Below are 18,806 nucleotides of genomic sequence, written 5' to 3'. Positions count from 1 at the left end.
GAGAGATACAAACATCAATGATGAGAGAGAATCATTGATTGGCTGCCTCCTGCACAACCCCCCACTGGGGATTGAGCTCGAAACCCGGGTATGTGCCCCGATCAGGAATTGAACCGTCAACTGTCAACCACTGAGCCACACCAGCCAGGCCTGTATGTTGCTTTTTAATTTTGTTGCTTGTTTTTTGCTGTGAAGAAGCCTTAAAGTTTGATATAGATTGAAGTTATTTTGCTTTTGGTGTCATCCAAAAAATCATTGCTAAGACCAATGTTGAGGGCTTCTTCCCTAAATTTGCTTCAGGAATGATGGTATCAGGTCTTATTTTTATGTCTTTGATTGATCCTGAGTTACTGAGGTCTATTACCAGAGCTAAGTGGGGCAAGACTCCTACCATGTCCCTTGGCCTATGGTGCTAAATACTTCAAATCACATAAATGCAGTTTTGTCCATGGATGGATATTTAATTCATTGTTTAAAAAGTGGGGCAAAAAAGGGGAACATATTATGCTGTCATGATGATATCACCTAAAATTTTAGTTATTTAGTTTGAAATATTTTCTTATTTTCATATATATTTGTTATCCTACAAGGTACTTAAAAGTGTGTTTCTAGGTCATTAAACATAGGAGGATTTTCCTAGTTTTCTTTTATTTTTTGATTGCTTGATTAATTTTATTGTGGTCCCTTGAAATTTCCTGAGATTTATTTTATGGCCATATATAATTTTTTAAATGTTCTGTGTGTGCTTAAAAATAATAGATATTCTTCACTGGTTGGCTATTATTCTTTATATATTTATAGGTTAAGCATTTAATTTTTATCTGCTTGTTCTATTATGAAAAACATTGAAGTAATGTTTAGTGGCATTGGAGTTGCTATATCCTCTTTAATGCTGCCAATTTTTGCTTTACTTTGTCTCCATGTTATTGGCCACAAAATAAATTTAAAATGGATATATCTTTCTGGTGAATTGAATCTTTTATCTTTATGAAATGACTTTTTAATCTCTAGTAATTTTTGTGCCTCAAAGTATCTTTTGTCTGTTATTAAAATAGTTTGGGGGTTGGGCTTATTGATTAGATGAAATACCTTTTTAAATTCTTTTACTTTCAACTTTTCTGTATCACTGTGTTTTAGATATGTCTCTTATAAATAGCATATAATTAGATTTGCTTTTTTATTTGTTTTTAAAATGTGTATGGTTATCTTTTATCTGGATCGTTTAGTCTACTATGTTTAAATAATTATCGATATATTTGGGTTCATATTTAATATCTTATTTTGTGCTTCAGTGGTCTTCCCCCCTTTTTGCCATTTTCATAGTATTTTTGAAAAACAGTACATTATTTTAGAAATTTTGGTTAATTTACACAGTATAACATGCATACTCATCAAAGACCATAATGTTAACACTATTTTTACCTGTGTTCATACATTTCTAAGGCCTTAAAATGTCTCCATCTACCCACACATCCTGACTTATATTTTGTTGTTACCTTAATTTTAATTCTATGTTTTTTTAATATATTTTTATTGATTTTAGAGAGAGGAAGGGAGAGGAATAAAGAGAAACATTGATCAGCTACTTCCTGTACTCCTCCCCCCACACCCCTCACTGGGGATTGAGCCTGCAATCTGGGAATAGGCCCTGACTGGGAATCAAACCGTGACCTCCAGGTTCACGGGCCGACACTCAACCACTGAGTCACACCGGCCGGGCTTAATTCTATGTTTTTAAAAAATCTTTACATGACATTTAAAAAATATATACAGTAGTCTTTTTTATAAACCATTTTCTTTTTTCCTAGTTCATTTCTCTTTTGATATACCAGTTTGTATCACTTTTTTTCTTCCTAAAATACATCCCTTAGTATTTCTTTTTAAGAGCTTATGTTTGTAACATTCTTTCCTTCTTTGTTTGATAGTATTATTTTGTCCTCATTTTTAAAGGTATTTTCACTGAGTTTACAATATATAAGCTTGATAGTTATGTCTTTTCACATAAACTATCATTATACCTTCTTTGAGCTTTCATTTTAGATAGATAGATAGATAGATGATAGTTTTTTTATTTTATTGATTTTTTACAGAGAGTAAGGGGGAGGGATAGAGAGTTAGAAACATCGATGGGAGAGAAACATTCACCATCTGCCTCCTGCACACCCCCCACTGGGGATGTGCCCACAACCAAGGTACATGCCCTTGATCAGAATAGAACCTGGGACCCTTCAGTCTGCAGGCCAATGCTCTATCCACTGAGCAAAACCAGTCAGGGCTAGCTTTCATTGTTTTAAAGTCTGCTGTCACTCTAATAGCTCCTTTAAAGGCATTTTTTCTGTGGCTGCTCTTAAGATTTTCTCTTTGATTATTTTGAAGTTTTACCATGATATATCTAGGTGGGGACCCCATCTCCCCAAACACACACACACACACACACACACACACACACACAGATGGGTGAGATCCCAATAAGCCCATCATTAAGTTGATAATATCCTAAGTAAAAAATGCATTTAATATACATAATCTACCAAACATCATATCTTAGCCTCAAACATATTAGCCCACACTTGGGTAAAATCATCTAACACAATGAATACAGTGTAGAATAACAGTTGTTTACACTCATGATAACATGGATGACTGGGAGATGTGTCTTACCGATGCTGCCCAGAATCATGAGAGTATCATACCACATATCACTAGCTCAGGAAAAGATCAAAATTAAAAGTTCAGTTTCTGCTAAGTATTGCTTTCCCTCATTCATAAAGCTAAAAAATTGTAAGTCAAACTATCATTAATTTGGAGGTTGTATGTATATTACTGCTTGGAGTTGATTGGATATCTTGACTGTACACCAGTGATGGCGAACCTATGACACACGTGTCAGAGGTGACACGCGAACTCATTTTTTTGGTTGATTTTTCTTTGTTAAATTGCATTTAAATATATAAAATAAATACCAAAAACATAAATCTTTGTTTTACTATGGCTGCAAATATCAAAAAATTTCTATATGTGACACGGCACCAGAGTTAAATTAGGGTTTTTCAAAATGCTGACACGCTGAGCTTAAAAGGTTCACCATCACTGCTCTACACTGAGTGGCCAGATTATTATGACCACCTAACGTTTGTAGGCAAATTAGCTATAATTTCATACTGAAGTTGCTAGAGGGCCAGAACATCCTATATAATAAAAGGGTAATATGCAAATTGACCCTAATAGCAGAGTGACTGGGAATCACTGGTCACTATGACACACACTGACCACCAGGGGCAGACACTCAATGCAGGAGCTGCCCCCTGGTGGTCAGTGCGCTCCCACAGGGGGACCTCTGCTCAGCCACAAGCCAGGCTGATGGCTGCCAGTACAGCGGTGGTGCCGGGAGCCTCTCCCACCTCCTCAGCAGCGCTAAGGATGTCCGACTGCAGCTAGGCCTGTTCCCCGCTGGCAAGTGGACATCCCCCGAGGGCTCCAGGGCTGCCAGAGGGATGTTTGACTGCCAGCTTAGGCCCAATCCCCCTGGGGAGCGGGCCTAAGCCAGCAGGTGGTCATCCCCCGAGGGATCCCAGACTGCAAGAGAGCACAGGCTGGGCTGAGGAACCCTCCTGAGTGCACAAATTTTTGTGCACCTGGCCTCTAGTTATAAATAGGGAAGCAGGTTGTTTACCACGACAGTAGAAGTGATTTTTTTTCTGAAGATATGGGTAAACAACTCGATTTAACAGCCTTTGAACATGGGATAATTGTTGGTGCTCGGAGCCGTGAAGCGAGTATCAGCAAAACAGCCGAAGGCCTGTTCGAACACCTTTGCTGTCTGCAGTTACCAAGATAAAACGTCTCCAATTCGCACAGTACACAAAGATTGGACAGTTGAGCGTTGGAAAAAAGTCATGTGGTCTGATAAATCACGTTTCCAGTTTCCATGCAGGTGGCAGAGTGAGAATTTGGCAGAAACAGCATGAAAGCATGCACCCCACATGCATGTGTACAACCCTTCAAGCTGGCGGGGGCAGTGTTATGGTTTGGGGCATGTTTTCCTGGCATGATTTGGGCCCTTTAATTCGTGTGGAAGAAAGTCTGAATAGCACAACATACCTAAGTATCGTTCCTGATCAGGTTCATCCTATCATGTTGATAGCGTATCCCAATGGAGATGGCTTCTTCCAACAAGACAGTGCGCCATGCCAAGGTGCTCGTGTTGTGCAGAAGTGGTTTCAAGAACATGAGGGAGACTTTACCTTGCTTAGGTGGCCCCCACAATCGCCAGATCTCAATCCAATTGAGCATTTGTGGGACGAAGTTAAAAGAGCCATCAGGCAGCTGGTTCCACAACCATCAAATCTCACAGAACTGGACAGTGCTATTCATCAGGCATGGTGTCAGATTCTCACATCACCTTTCAACATCTCATGGAGTCAATGTTAAGAATCGCTGCAGTATTGAAGGCAAAAGGTGGCCCAACAAAGTACTGATGGGGTGGTCATACTAATGTGGCCACTCAGTGTTTGTATTGGTTTCTTTTATATGCTCTGGAAAATTTGTAGTTATCTCATTACATACTTGTCTTTGAATCATCATTTTTCTCCTTTTCATCTGAACCATAGTAAGATACATTTGTTTTTCTTTTTGCCCTTTGTGTCTCTTAACCCCTCATTTTTTGTCCCCTCCCCAGTTTTTAGAGAAGGGGAAAGGAGAGACATAGATGTGAGAGAGAAATATTCATCAGTTGCCTTCCACACACACCCCAACCAGGAATTGGACCTGCAACCTGGGTATGTGTCCTGACTGGGAATTGAACCCACCAGCTTTTAGTGTACGGGACAGCACTGCAACCAGCCGAGCCACATTGGCCAAGGCATTCTTCACCCCATTTTTAAATGGATTTTTTTTTCAGAATTAATCTGCTCTTTTTCTGTCATTTATATAAAAATAGAGAAATATGCTAATTAACTGGGTTGCCATAACGGTTCGACCGGACAGGAGGAGTTTGTGCGTACAGCTTTGGGGGCGGGGCGGCAAGGGGCCTCTGTGTGCCTGTGCTGGGGGTGGGCTGCTTCAAGGGCCGGAGAGGGAGGCAGGGCCAGACCGGCCGCTGTGGGGCCCGGGGAACAAAGCAGGGCGGACTGGTGACTCAAGGGTGGGCAGTGCCACATGATTTTGAATCGCACGCTGGGCTCCTAGTCCTTCCTAACTAATAAAAGACAAAAAGGGTAATTGGCCGTACCTTTGCTACGCTTTCCATTGGCTAATCAGGGCGATATGCAAATTAACCGCCAACAAAGATGGCGGTTAATTTGCATATGTAGGCTCCAAGCGGTGGAGCGAAGCCAAAAGGCCCCAAAGCCAGCTGAGCAGCGAGGCCTCATGGCCCCGGGATTAGCGGACCCGGGAGGCCTCACGGCCTCGGCACCAAGCAGAGCTGCGAGGCCTCACGGCCCTGGGATCAGCGGAGCAGTGAGGCCTGACAGCTGGGGGGGGGGGGGCTGGGGGGGGGTCCCCGGGGGGGGGGTCCCCTCTGGCCGGAGCCCAGCCAGAGCGAAGGCCTGGGTCCTGGGTGCCAGAGGAAAACTAGTGTCAGCAGCCAAGGGAAGGGAAGGCCTATTGCACGAATCTCTTCATGCAACAGGCCTCTAGTATGTATATAAAAGGTTAAACAACCGACCAGTAGGCATAACTCACACTGACCACCACAGGGCAGGTGCTCAACGCAGGAGCTGCCAAATGACAGCAACTTTGCAGAGTGCCCTTTCGCACTCCGTGACCCCACAGGGGTGTTGGATTGCTGGTTTTGGCCTGATCCCTGTAGGCCAGGCTGAAGGACCCCACCTGCCAGAGGGACCCTGCTCATTCCACAGACGCTTTTTGAGCCCTGGCACTGCCCCAGGTGCTGCTGGCCAGGGATGGGCAGCAGTCCCACCCCACTGGCCATCTTCTAATTAATTTCCTTTCAATGTGCACGAATCCATGCACCAGACCTCTAGTATAATATATTAAACTCATCCATTACAATAGTTATGAATAAATCCCAGCACTCCATATGGAAAACAAACCTGAAAATAAATTATTATAATACTATATTATACATAGCACCAAGGAGGGATGAAAATGTACTTTGAAGACATATTAGAAAGGACACCTGATCAGATTGGGGATGATTAGAGGTTTCCTGAAGAAAATGATGTCTCCGATGAGTTGAAAATAATTTGGAGGAAGTCACGTACATTGCTTTTTCAGAGGTAAAGAGATATAAATTATTTTTTAACTGAGTGTAGAATTTGACAGGAAATTAGTAATGGACAGTTAACTTAGATCTTGTCAGTATAAGGCCTTTAATGCCTAGCTATGAAAGTGAAACTTTATTTGGGCTCTCATTAGTCTTAATCATGAGGTATAGTTTTAATTGGCAAAGTATGCACTTAAGAGTCAATTTAGCCCTAGCCAGTTTGGCTCAGTGGATAGAGCGACGGCCTGCGGACCAGAGGGTCCCGGGTTTGATTTCAGTCAAGGGCACGTACCTTGGTTGCAGGCTCCTCCCTGGCTTAGGCCCTGGTGCAGGAGGCAGCCAATGGATGGGTTTGTCTCACATCGATGTTTCTCTCTGTCTCCCCCTCTTTTCCACACTCCCTAAAAATCAATGGAAAAATATCCTCGGGTGAGGATTAACCAAAATAAAAAAAAAGAGAGAGAGTCAATTTAATATTTGCTCTTATAATTTAAAGGCAGTTCATAGAATGGAAAAATAATTTCATCTTATAGAATTCTTTTAAATTTCTTGTTTTGAATGAAGAGGACATTAATTGGGAGTTTTAGTTACTCCTGTTTGGAAATGTTTCACTATGAAAAAAAGTATTTAAGAAATATGCTGGCAACCATATGTTTTATATGTTGTAAATTTAACATACCTATAAGAAAGAAAACTGGCGATAAGAAAAGTAGGAGGTTAAAAGGGAAAATGGGTGAAATCTGAGGAAAACAGCTAAGTTGTTCTCTAATTTCTAGATGAGTAAAAAAGTGGGCTTTATAAAACAGGATATATGTCTGCCTCAGCAAACACTTTTGTGACCTTTGCAAATTACTTAACCTCTCTGAGCTTCTGGGTGTGTTTCTTTTATTTGCAAAATGAGTTAATGTTACAAACCTTTGTGAGCTCCTTTGAAGATTAAATGAGCAGAAATACAGCTACTTAACTGAGCCCTGACATGTAATTTTATTTAGCCCTAAACATTGGTCTAAGAGTGTACCGACTTTATCTTCACAATAACCCCAATTTGTGGCTGAAAAAACTACAACACAGAAATGTTAAGTGTATGATCAAGACCATACCAATAAGTAGCAGCCAGAGGATATGGCAACCAAGACATTTTGACCTTAAGAACCATTACCATTAATTGTATTTCTTGTGTTTTTGTAATTTTTAGGACATAATTTTCATAAAAAGTGATAGATATTGTAATACCATTACAAATTCCCAGAATATTAGAATCAGTAGGTATTTAATGTCTTAGTACAACCTGCTTTAATGTGCAAGAATTTCTTATTTAGCATCTTTAATAGATTGCAATCTAGCTTCAATGTAAATGATTCCAGAGTCAAGGAATCTTATTAATAGTAAAGCAAACCGTCTCATTGTTAGATAACTCAAAATTTAAGGAATTTCTCTTTATCCTCTGATAAAATTTTTGTTCTCGCTGGTTTTACCCATTGGGTCTAACTCTCTGCCCTATGGAGAAATAGTAAATGGACAGCTGCTTTTATAGACAAATGTTTAAATGATTAGGCAACAGTTTCTCTTTCTCATACTATGCTAAATACTAGTATCTATTCAACTCCTTTCGACTGAGGGCCTTCTACTCTGAATGCATTCCTGTTCTTCTTAAAAATGTGCTTATTGCCCTAGCTGGTTTGGCTCAGTGGATGGAGTGTTGGCCTGTAGACTGAAGGGTACAGGATTCGATTCTGTTCAAGGGCACAGGCCCGGGTACGGGCTCGATCCCCAGTGTGGGGTGTGCAGGAGGCAGCTGATCAATGATTCTCTCTTATCATTGATGCTTATATCTTTCTCTCCCTCTCTCTTCCTCTCTGAAATAAATAAAAATATATGTATTTTAAAAATGTGCTTATTGCTTGGTCAGCGTGGCTCAGTTGTTGAGAATCGGTCTACTAGTATAAACCAGGAGGTCACGATTCAATTCCCGGTCGGGCCACATGTCCGAGTTGCAGGCTGGATTCCCAGTAGGGGGAGTGCAGAAGGGTTCGGATCAGTGATTCTCATCATTAATGGTCCTCCCCCCTCCCCCCCGCCCGAAATCAATAAAAATATATTTAGAAAAAAATGTGCTTATTATAAATTATATACCAAATTTTGTGTGGTTTTGATTTCGTGTAACATTTATGTAAAAAAAAAAAAAAAGGAAAGAAAACCTGTTCACAGATCTGTATACACTTAACTGTTCAGTCATTGTTATGATGTGCAATTTGTGGACTCAACAGAGATATGCTTACACTTCCTACAGTGACTACTAATTAATGTTTATTGAATATTTACTATGCAAGCTCTTTACATATAACTTAATTAATCACAGTAATCCTGTGAGATTGATGCTTTTTCACTATTTAACAGATGAAGAAAATGAGGCACAGTGTTGTTAAGTAACTTACCCCATATTACATGGTTTATACTGAATCTCAGCATCAATTGAGATTTAAACCTAAGCATTCTTAACAACTATAGCAATGTATGTATACAGTATATGTATGTCTAGTTCAGGCTGCTTTAACAAAATACCACAGAGTGGGTGGGTTAAAAAAACATAAATTTGTTTCTCAAAGTTCTGGTGGCTGGCAACATCCAGATCAAGATGCTAGCAAGATCAGAGTTCTGGTGAAGGTCCTCCTGGTTAGTACATAGAGTCTTCTCACTGTATCCTGACATGACAGAGAGAGACCACCCTCAATTACCTAATTCCCAAAAGACTCACCTCCAAATGCCATCACATTACAGCTCCAGCGTGTAACTTTTGGGGGAACACAAAAATTCTGTCCATAGCAATATGCTACATAGTTCCTTTGTGAGCTTTTCTAATATCTTACCTACCTTATATATCAGTTTTCTATAATAATTTTTCGTGTAGAAAATCAACTTTTGAAGTGACTCATTTGTAATTTGGTAAATTCAGTTACAATAGAAACCTTTCTTGATTAATTTCAGCTAATAACTGACTTTGCCTGTTTCCTGATGTGTAAAATGTGAATTAATACTTATTTTAAGTATTAATATGCATACTAGTACATATATATACATATAGTTGTATGAGTATAATTATACTGTTGTATGTGTATAATTATACTGTCATATGTGTAAGTTTGTGCACCTATACACAGGCTAGTAAAATTGTTTACAGGGTTTTTAAGTACCAAAAGCAGCGAGGCACAGCAATTATTAAGATTGACTTAGTAGATGTTTAACCCAGAGGAAGGTTTTTAACCTCTCTTTGCCCTGGTTTTCTCTTCTGTAATATGGGTGTAGTGTTCCTTTTAGGGCTGTTTATGAGGATTAATGGGTTTATAACACACTTAGATCAGGATTTAACAACTTGTAAATTAATATATTAATGATGAAATAGTATTACAGTACACCAATATCTAGCATAGCACCTGTATTTTTTTAAGTTAATGAACAAATTATGTTTAAATGTTTCTGAACTAGTAAATTTTTAAGAGTATAAAATGAAATATGAAATTTGTTCATTAAAATCAGTAAGTCACATCATCTTTTATTGCAGAGGAGAGAAAGAAACCCTGAAGAACAAAGGTTAAGTAACTTGAAGATTATGCAGTTTTCCAGTGATTACCAAGTTACTTGTAACTAAACCAGGTCTGGTACCCTGGTCTTTAGTCTTCTAGCTTTTTTTCCCCTTTTCTTCTTCTCTTTTTTTTAATAAACAAGGGACCTAGAGGGGATAAAACATAAAATAACTTCCATGTGAAGAATTTCAGTGACATGGTAAAACTATTAGAAGTGTTTCAGCAATAATGGATTACTCAGAATAATTAGTGTTCTACTTAATGTTTTTTTTGTTTTTTGTTTTTTCTTAATAGAACCACTATATTCTTTATGATAAGCCATGAACTTGAATTTTTGGTCTTCCTATATCCTGCTACCACCAATATGATATCAATGAATTATTATCCTTGAAAAATTTTCCATTCTATTGAACATCCTCATAGTAGAAAAAAATGTGAAGGATTCTTATGTGTATGCTTTGGTTATTACTAATTAATGCAAGCATTATATTTGAAGTATTTTAATTCTACTTACAAAGAATTACTTCATTGGAATTTGTATATTTTAATCTTTATTCTTAAACTAATTAGCTAATGAGTAGAGAATTTAGTTTAATTGTTGAATAGACAAGTTAAATTGTTTTAATTTAAAAATAATAGTGTTGGAAAAACTTTGTGCAGCAATCTAATTCAACTTCACTTTTAACAAAATCACTTCTACAGTATCCTTGCAGATGGTCCTGCAACTCTACTTAAATATTTCTTGGTTTGAATTTTTATATTATCTGGAAGCATAAGAAAATTCCACTTAGGTAACTTCAGACTCATCTTTAACCCCATAATTCTTTATTCTTTGAAAATGTTAACTTCCCATTTTAAGCAGTAATTAGTCCTAGTAAGTAATTTTAACGTACTTTTTAATTTACAGATTGCCCAAGGACTCCAGACACTCCCAGTAGTGACCCTCGTTGTTCTACTAGCAATAATAGATTGATGGCCTTAAAAAAACAATTGGATATAGAGCTTAAAGTAAAACAAGGTGCAGAGAACATGATACAGATGTATTCAAATGGATCCTCAAAGGTAGGTACAATAAATGTAAGTGTATCCAGTCAATTCACATTATTCCTAGATTCTGTAAGTGTGAATTTACCTACCCAATAAAATTTATCTGTAACCTGACGAGTACCTATGACACTTCCACAGTCATTTGTGGACATATACACGGGGGCAATAAATTTGAATTATTTGTTGTACATGTTCACAGCTAAGGTTGAATAAGGTAATGCTCCATCGTCTCATGTAATCTCTTATATTATAAACCAGAGATTTTCAACTGGTGTGCCTCAAGAATTTTTAAAACATGCAATACCTGACTATTTAGTCAGAGGCACTGACCTCTTTTTCCTTAGATTGTCAAATTAAAAAAATGACAACAGGCACCACAACAACATCTCTCTGGTGTGTCTGAATCAGAAGTATCCTTTTTTTTTTTTTTTTTTTTTTTTTTTATCAGATCATCAAGAAATATATTTTGGTGTGCTACAGAATTTTAGTAATTAGTTTGTGTGTGCCATGAGATGAAAAGGGTGGAAATTGCTGATATAAACAAGTACACTGTAAAACAAGTTGGAAACAAATGTTTTTAAAAATAACTTATTTCTACCTAAACCAATCAAAAAATAGTTTTAGCTATATGAGTAAAGGGTACATAGGAACTCTCCATATTTGCAACTTTTCTGGAACTCTAAAATTATTCTAAAACAAAAAGGTTATTTTAAAACTAGGGGCCGGATGCACGAAATTTGTGCAAGGGGCTCAGCCCTCGCAGTCCCGGCTTCGTCTGGAAGGTTGTCCAGAAGGACATCTGGCTGTCTGGTCTAATTAGCATATTATGCTTTTATTATTATAGATATTTAAGCTAAAATGAGTTTTCCATCACTACATACAGGTTTTTAGAAAAGGACAAATTAAAAGATAGGACATTCTGGCATGAGTGATTTTTTGGACTAGACCTGTGGGTTCTTATAAGGCATATATGTTATGGGCATATAATTCCTAATTGTAGAACAGTGTTGTAGGGAACAATTGTCACTACTGCAAATGTATCCTTTTTCGGAGGTATAGTGTGGAAGAGAAAATGTTGGGAACCACTGTAATACATTATCATGAAGGTTCTTTCCAATCTCAGGTTCTATAGTTGTGTAATTTCCAAAAAGTCTTAAAAAGGTCAGTTTATTATAAAATCCACCTTTTTACTCAACTAATTTACTTCAAAGATTCTTGGCTCTGCAAATCAGTGTTCCTTATATATGTTAATAGATATTTCTTAAGTAATTACATAATGGAAGTTTAGGCATTTGTTTTGTTTTGTTTTTAGTTTAGGAAGAATTTGAAATTGGGGGATGGGGGAAATCTTTGTTTGGAGCCATTTACTTACCCACCCAAATGAAATTTGGGAGGATGGAAAAGAAAGAAATGTGTATATGTTTTAAATAAGATTTTAAAATCTTAGTTATGAAAATGAGATTATATGCAGTATTTCCAAAGAATTTTTAAATTATTTTTAGAGAAGTATATTTGTTTATATTTGACAGCATGTTATTTCACTCACTTTGAACATTTCTGGAGTCGCAGAGTTGGTTTTTCTGTGTTACTTTTAATATTGACCTCTCGTTTTTATCAGTGTTATTTTGGACTTTTTAAGGCAAATACTGTGCTTTTGGAGCTGTGATTGCAGCATATTATGTGGAGTGTTTTAAAGTAACTCAGCTACCACCCTCTGGAGTAAGGTTTTTTTCATGTAGGGTTGATGAATTAGATTGAGAGGTTGATGAACCCTTTGAGGTTATAGGAGAAGTACTAGTAAGTGTGTATGTTGGCAGACGGATGAATGAGCAAGCCATAGATTTCACCGTATTCTCAGAGTGGCCCGTGGGCCTCCCTCCCTCCATCCCTACCCCCAGTTGAGCAGGGGTATGGACATATTAAAATACATAGGTAACTTATGATAACCACAGGCCCAGAATGAACAGGGCTATGAGCAGCCTACTAAAGCAGATAGATAATTTTCCAATAGCTTTTGTTTTTAATTAAAGATTCATTTATTTGAGATTGGCTCAAGTGGAGGTCCAGAACATATTAACAGCTTCTATAATTTCTGAGGTATTGCATTTTTTAAAAATTCTGTGGCACACCGATTGACAATGGCAGGTTTACAGTATAAGAGATTACATAAGAAGGTGAAGTGTCACTTTGTTTATCTGTCAGAAGAAATCATTAAAGTGTTAGTATAAGATTTTAAGTATGATTTGGAGTTTAAGAAGGAATTACTGATCTGGGGAAACCTAGTATATACAGGGTAAGGAACTGTGCAAAACAATCGCTTGTTCTAAGAAATGGAAGTGATTTCATATGGCTATTAACAGGCTCTCAACTTATTTCTTATCCAACATATCTGAGGGTAGGTAGAACGTACTTCTAATAATAGTAACAATCATCAACTGTAATGGCCATTTTCAATGAAAGGCCATGCCTTTATGAGAGAACAAATCTAAATCTCCATAAAGGCACATTTTATTTCAGAAAAGTCCTCTAGGTGATTTCAGTGGGACTTTTTTATTTTGTTCTCCACTGGGAGAGCTTTCAGTGAATGAGGTATAATGAGAGGTGTAGCATAATTGAAAGACAAACTAGATTATAAAGTACTTGGTACAAAATTAAGCATCTGAAATTCTGTCTTATGAGATATGGGAAGCTGCTGAAAGACTTTTAGCTGAGACAATACATAATCAGATTTAAAGTTTAGAAAGTTTACATCCATCTTCCTCTGCCGGGAGCCGGTCCATCCTTGCTGTTTCAAGGGACCCGGCATATATGGCATACTGTTCTTAATATGTTTGCTCACCTTCTTGGCACTATGTGTTTTAACCAAGGTCTCCTCTCTGAGAAAGGTTGTTTCCCCAGGTAGGGATTTTCCCCTGGAGTTAGGGAGAGAATAAAACCTCTTAACCAAGTGCCAGGTGGGTAATTAATCACTTTAACTACAAACAATCATGCTTAAGCTACATAATCTTTACTCCCTGGAATGGAGATAAGAAACGCCCTAACCTTTGAAATAGAGATTGATAGGATTGGAATCAGCTGGTATAAATACAGATGTAAGAAGACAGAACGAGGAGAGACAGAACCTAGGCACAGAACCTACACAGAACGTTCTCTAGAGACAGAAGAACTTCGCTGGAGAGAACATGGCAAAAGATCCTGGACAGAAACTGGCCTCAGAACCTAGTGAGAGAACATGGCAAAAGATCCTGGACTGAACCTGACTACAGAAATTGGCAAGAGAACCTGACTAGAACCTGGTGACTGAACCTGGCTGGAGAACCTGGACAGAACCTGGCTGGAGAACCTAGCGAGGGAACATGGCTACAGAACCTGGCTGGAGAACCTGGAGATCCTAGCAAGAGAACATGGACACAGAACCTGGCTGGAGATCCTGGCTAGAGATCCTGGCTAGGCTGCTGATCAGCTGAACGCTGTCTCCGTGTCCTTCCTTCTTCGCCGATTCCATCCACACCTTTGGGGACCCCTGGACCCGCTGGGGTTGGACCCCGGCATTCCTCAGACATGAATTTGAGATGGTCAAGTCTACAGGCAGCAAGTTTAAGTAGGCTTTTGTAGTAGTCTGGGTTAAACATGCTTCATCCTTCTTGTAACAGCAATAAAAGCAAAGAAGGCAGGGTCAAAGCAATTTAGATAGAAAAAATATGTGGTGTCTGAATATGAGGAAGAAGGCAGAGTCAATAATGATTCTTAGATTGGTATGTAGACTGACTGGTGAATGGTAATTCACGACTGGGAGAAAATTTAGAGACATGGATAATTAATTCACTTTGGCAGTAAATAGACATCTTTAGAATTTTGGTTATTAAATTTTGTATGACCAAATTATTACCCCAATACATGTTATAGCCAGAATTGCTCTTTTGAGAGGTAAGTCAGATATTTTTATACTCCTGTTCAAAACCCTCCAAGGACTTTCTAGCATGCTTAGAACAAAATTCCTTACTGTGACTCTGCAAGTTCATGCATGATTTACCCCTCACTGCCTTCTGATCTTTTCTTTTAAAACACTGACTCTCTCTCCTTACACTCTAGCTATATTGGCTTCTTTGAATACCTTGAACATACCAAGCATGCTCTTATCTCAGGAACTTTGTATTTACTGTGTTTCTGCCTACATTATCTCTTTTCCCAAGAACTTTCATGGCTTTTTCTCTCTCGCTTCATTACAATCTCTGATGAGATGCTATCTCTTTAGCAAGCTCTATACAACTGTCCTATGCAAAACAGCAACGTTTCTCTCCTTATCCCTGCCATTGCATTACCACTAGTTAAGGTTATAATTTACACGATCATTTTCTTTTTCATGTTAACAACAGAATATAGATTTCATGATTCTCTAAGTAGCAACATTGGTTTTCAGAATATCTCTGAGGGCTTAATAGGCATGTTGAAGAGATGTTTTCTCTTTCATATAGGCAGATGACAAACCAAGCTATTTATTAAAATTTGGGATTCTTTCTAGCCTCTATCACATTTTTAAAAAATGCTACCAAGTCTTTTATACTTATTTCTCATTTGAAAATACCTGGCCATCCACCCAGGCCTCCCTCTCCCCAATCTTCCAATCTTCACATATTCCAATCTTATCTATATGAATAGCCCACAAAACCTTTCTGGATTCCTTTAGCTAAAATTGAACCTATCTGCCCTGGCTGGCTCAGTTGGTTGGAGCCATTGTCTGATACACCAAAAAAAATTGCAGGTTCACTTCTCGATCAGGGCACAAACCTAGGTTACAGATTCTGTCCCATCTGGGGCATGTGTGGGAGGCAACTGGTTGATTGATGTTTCTCTCTCATCGATGTTTCTCTTTCTCTGTTTCTCTTTCCTTCTGTCTCCCTCTCCCCTTCCCCCACCCCACTTCCCCCCCCCCCCTCTCTCTCTCTCTCTTTTTCTCTCTCTCTCAAATCAGTAAGCATATCCTCTGGCGAGGATTCAAAAGGAAAAAAAATGATTCTACGAATTTTTCTTTGGCTACTTTTAACATTCTGATACATATAATAATTATATCTATTCAGTCAAACTAAGTTTTATAGGGTATATCATAATTGATTAATTATTTAATTAATTGTTAAGCTGATTAATTATTTTCACTGGATGTGACCACATTTAACACTTACAAAGTAAGCCATAAATATGTGATGGCAAAATAAAGATAGTTTTGGTTTATTTATTTATTTCTGAAAGCTCTGTGTGTGATGTAGTTTATGACTTGCAAAACAAAAATAGTTTTTTATAAATTGAAAAAATATTGTACATTGGAAATAAAACTATCAGGCATTGTAGAGTATTAACATTAGGTAATTACTTTATTAGGTTGAACTACATGAGATTGCTGTTCAAAATCAGTTAGATAACAGCATTTTCATATGGTTCAAACTAATGTATGTAAAAATCTTCCCAAAGTTTTAGCATAAAAGCAAGTATTCCTCTGATATATAAACCAATTGATGTACTTTGGAACTACATTATCTCTTACCTCAAACATATTAGATGCTCAATAAAAAATACAGGAATGCCTGAAAGCAGAAAACTGACATGTAGTTACTGTAAATTGCTTGTGACAGGTAATATCCAATGTCAGGGTTTTTTGTTTGTTTGTTTTGTTTTTTGTTTTTTTTTAAATATATTTTATTGATTTTTAAAAAATATATATTTTATTGACTTTCCACAGAGAGGAAGGGAGAGGGATAGAGAGCTAGAAACATCGATGAGAGAGCAACATTGAGCAGCTGCCTCCTGCACACCCCCTACTGGGGATGTGCCGGCAACCAAGGTATATGCCCTTGACCAGAATCGAACCTGGGACCCTTCAGTCCGTAGGCCGACGCTCTATCCACTGAGCCAAACTGCTTAGGGCCAATGTCAGTTTTAAATGCCTTCATCATACTTTGACATCTGTGCAGATCTTCAGTAATATGTGGGAAAATTCACTTATTTTAAAAATGAAATACAAACGATCTTCTTGCATGTTGAATTGAAATAGTTAAGAGTGTTTTCAAAAAAGTAAGTGATAAGGCTACTACTCTCTTTTCACATACTGATAAAATAAAAGTAGATTAGTTTAAAAGTATAGTATTATATAGTTTATGTAGTATTTATACTTTTACATTAGAACTTTATTAAAATAAGGTAATCATGATTTTTATTGCTCTAAAAGAACATTTTAATGCCATTTATGTGCTAGGTAATATAATGTTAGTTTATCTAATACATACAAAAGCTGTATAGTTTAGAGTGGTATTTCCATTTACATAATTTCTTCAAGAAACCTAAAGCTTGTAGAAGATAGGTAACTAACCCAAAATTTATAAATATAATAAGATTTGGGTATAAGTCTATCTGATTGCAAAACATATTAGCCCTAATAAATTTGGAGCTTCGGAATACTGAGTTTTTTCTCTTGCTCTGATCTGGTCTCAAAGAAAAGTTATTTCAAATCTTTAGTTTGTCTGATGTTCCTAATCCTGGATAGGAGGTGGAATTAAAGAGAAAGATCTTTTCATTTTAAATTTGGAAGGTGAATAGGTGTATTCATAAAAGCATATTTAAATCATAGACAAACACCAAATTCAAGATAGTATCGTTATTGGTAAAGCATAATTAACAAATATTGTGTGTGTGTGTGTGTGTGTGTGTGTGTGTGTTTCTGTACACTTCTTCATGGTATAAATTAATAGGTAAGGCACTTAATAAACTATTTTAGTTTATTTCCTTGGTGTGAAATCTAAATTTATTTAATAAACAAAATCTGACTAGAAGTTTTTTTTTTCTTAAATGACTAACCTTAGGCGCAGGAAAGAATGGAAGCAAAATTTATGAATTTGCTAATTGTTTTTCCTCCACTGTGTATCAACCTAGTTTGGTGTTTAATATAATATACTTTAGGTTATTTTCTTTTCTTTTTTTTTTTGTATATAATAGCAATAGTATCTCTCCCACCATATATCTCTCTCATCCTACCCTTTATAGTACTAGTATACTGTGTGTGTGTTTGATGTATTGAAATGATGCTATAACTGGTGCTTGCCTCTTAGCTTCCAGTCTTGAGTCTCCTGGACAATATAGGTTGATTATATGCTATTTTATTTCTAAATTAATGCTAGTTGTATTAGTAGTGATAAAAGTAGAGATGCTGGAAAATTGGCCTTTCTTGTAAAATAAGTGCTTCCTAACTATGCTCAGTTTTTTTTACCATTTCCTTTTTTTGTGGATTGAAGCCTACTAGATTTTGAGAACTAATGTAACTGTCTAAATAGGAGATAGCATCACTTGTTTTATATGAAACTTCTGAAGAAAATTTCCTGTATTTTCTGGCTGCTGTAACAAATTACTACAAATTTAATGGCTTAAAACAACACAAATTTATTATGTTACAACTTTGAAATTGAGAATTTTAAAATGGATCTCACTGAGCTAAAATCAAGGTATTGACAGAGTTGTGATTTCTTCTGGAGGATAGGGGATAATTCACTTTCTTGTTCTTTCCAACTTCTATAGTCTGCCCACATTCCTTGGCTCATGGCCCTCTTCCTCTAGCTTTGAAGCCAACAATAGCAGGTTCAGTTCTTCTCATCTACCTCCTCATCTGCCTTCCTCTTCCACCTTTAAGAATCCTTGTTATTACATTGGGCCCACCTGGATAATCCATGATAATCTTTAGATTTTAAGATTGGGTGACTAACATCTAATTCTATCTACTATCTTAATTCCCCTTTTGCCATGTAAGGTAACATGTTCACAATATAGGTTGATTTCCAAATTTAAAAAATATCTGCTTTATCTGCTCATAAGTTTGCAGGATATGGAATTCTATGGGTGGGTTATTATTTTGCCTACCACACTTCTGTCAGTAATATTCAGTGTTACTATAACTAAACTGAGGTGTA

At 37.3% G+C, this 18,806-nt stretch overlaps 1 protein-coding gene across 4 annotated transcripts in view; it reads left to right on the top strand.

Annotated features, from left to right (window-relative positions):
* PKN2 (protein kinase N2) overlaps positions 1-18,806 on the top strand; it is a 148,949-nt gene that overhangs the window by 62,480 nt on the left and 67,663 nt on the right. For 3 of the 4 annotated variants that reach the window (XM_081087818.1, XM_081087819.1, XM_081087817.1), the window contains exon 3: positions 10,718-10,872. In XM_081087818.1, coding sequence (XP_080943944.1) covers positions 10,718-10,872 — 155 coding nt within the window. Of the gene's footprint in view, positions 1-10,717; positions 10,888-18,806 lie in introns of all 4 variants that reach the window. The other variant, XM_081087816.1, reaches the window with a different exon arrangement.

The sequence above is a fragment of the Myotis nattereri genome, assembly GCF_964212035.1.
Source record: "Myotis nattereri genome assembly, chromosome: 3".
Classification (NCBI taxonomy): Eukaryota; Metazoa; Chordata; class Mammalia; order Chiroptera; family Vespertilionidae; genus Myotis; species Myotis nattereri.
This window is presented reverse-complemented; position numbering and strand designations above follow the sequence as displayed.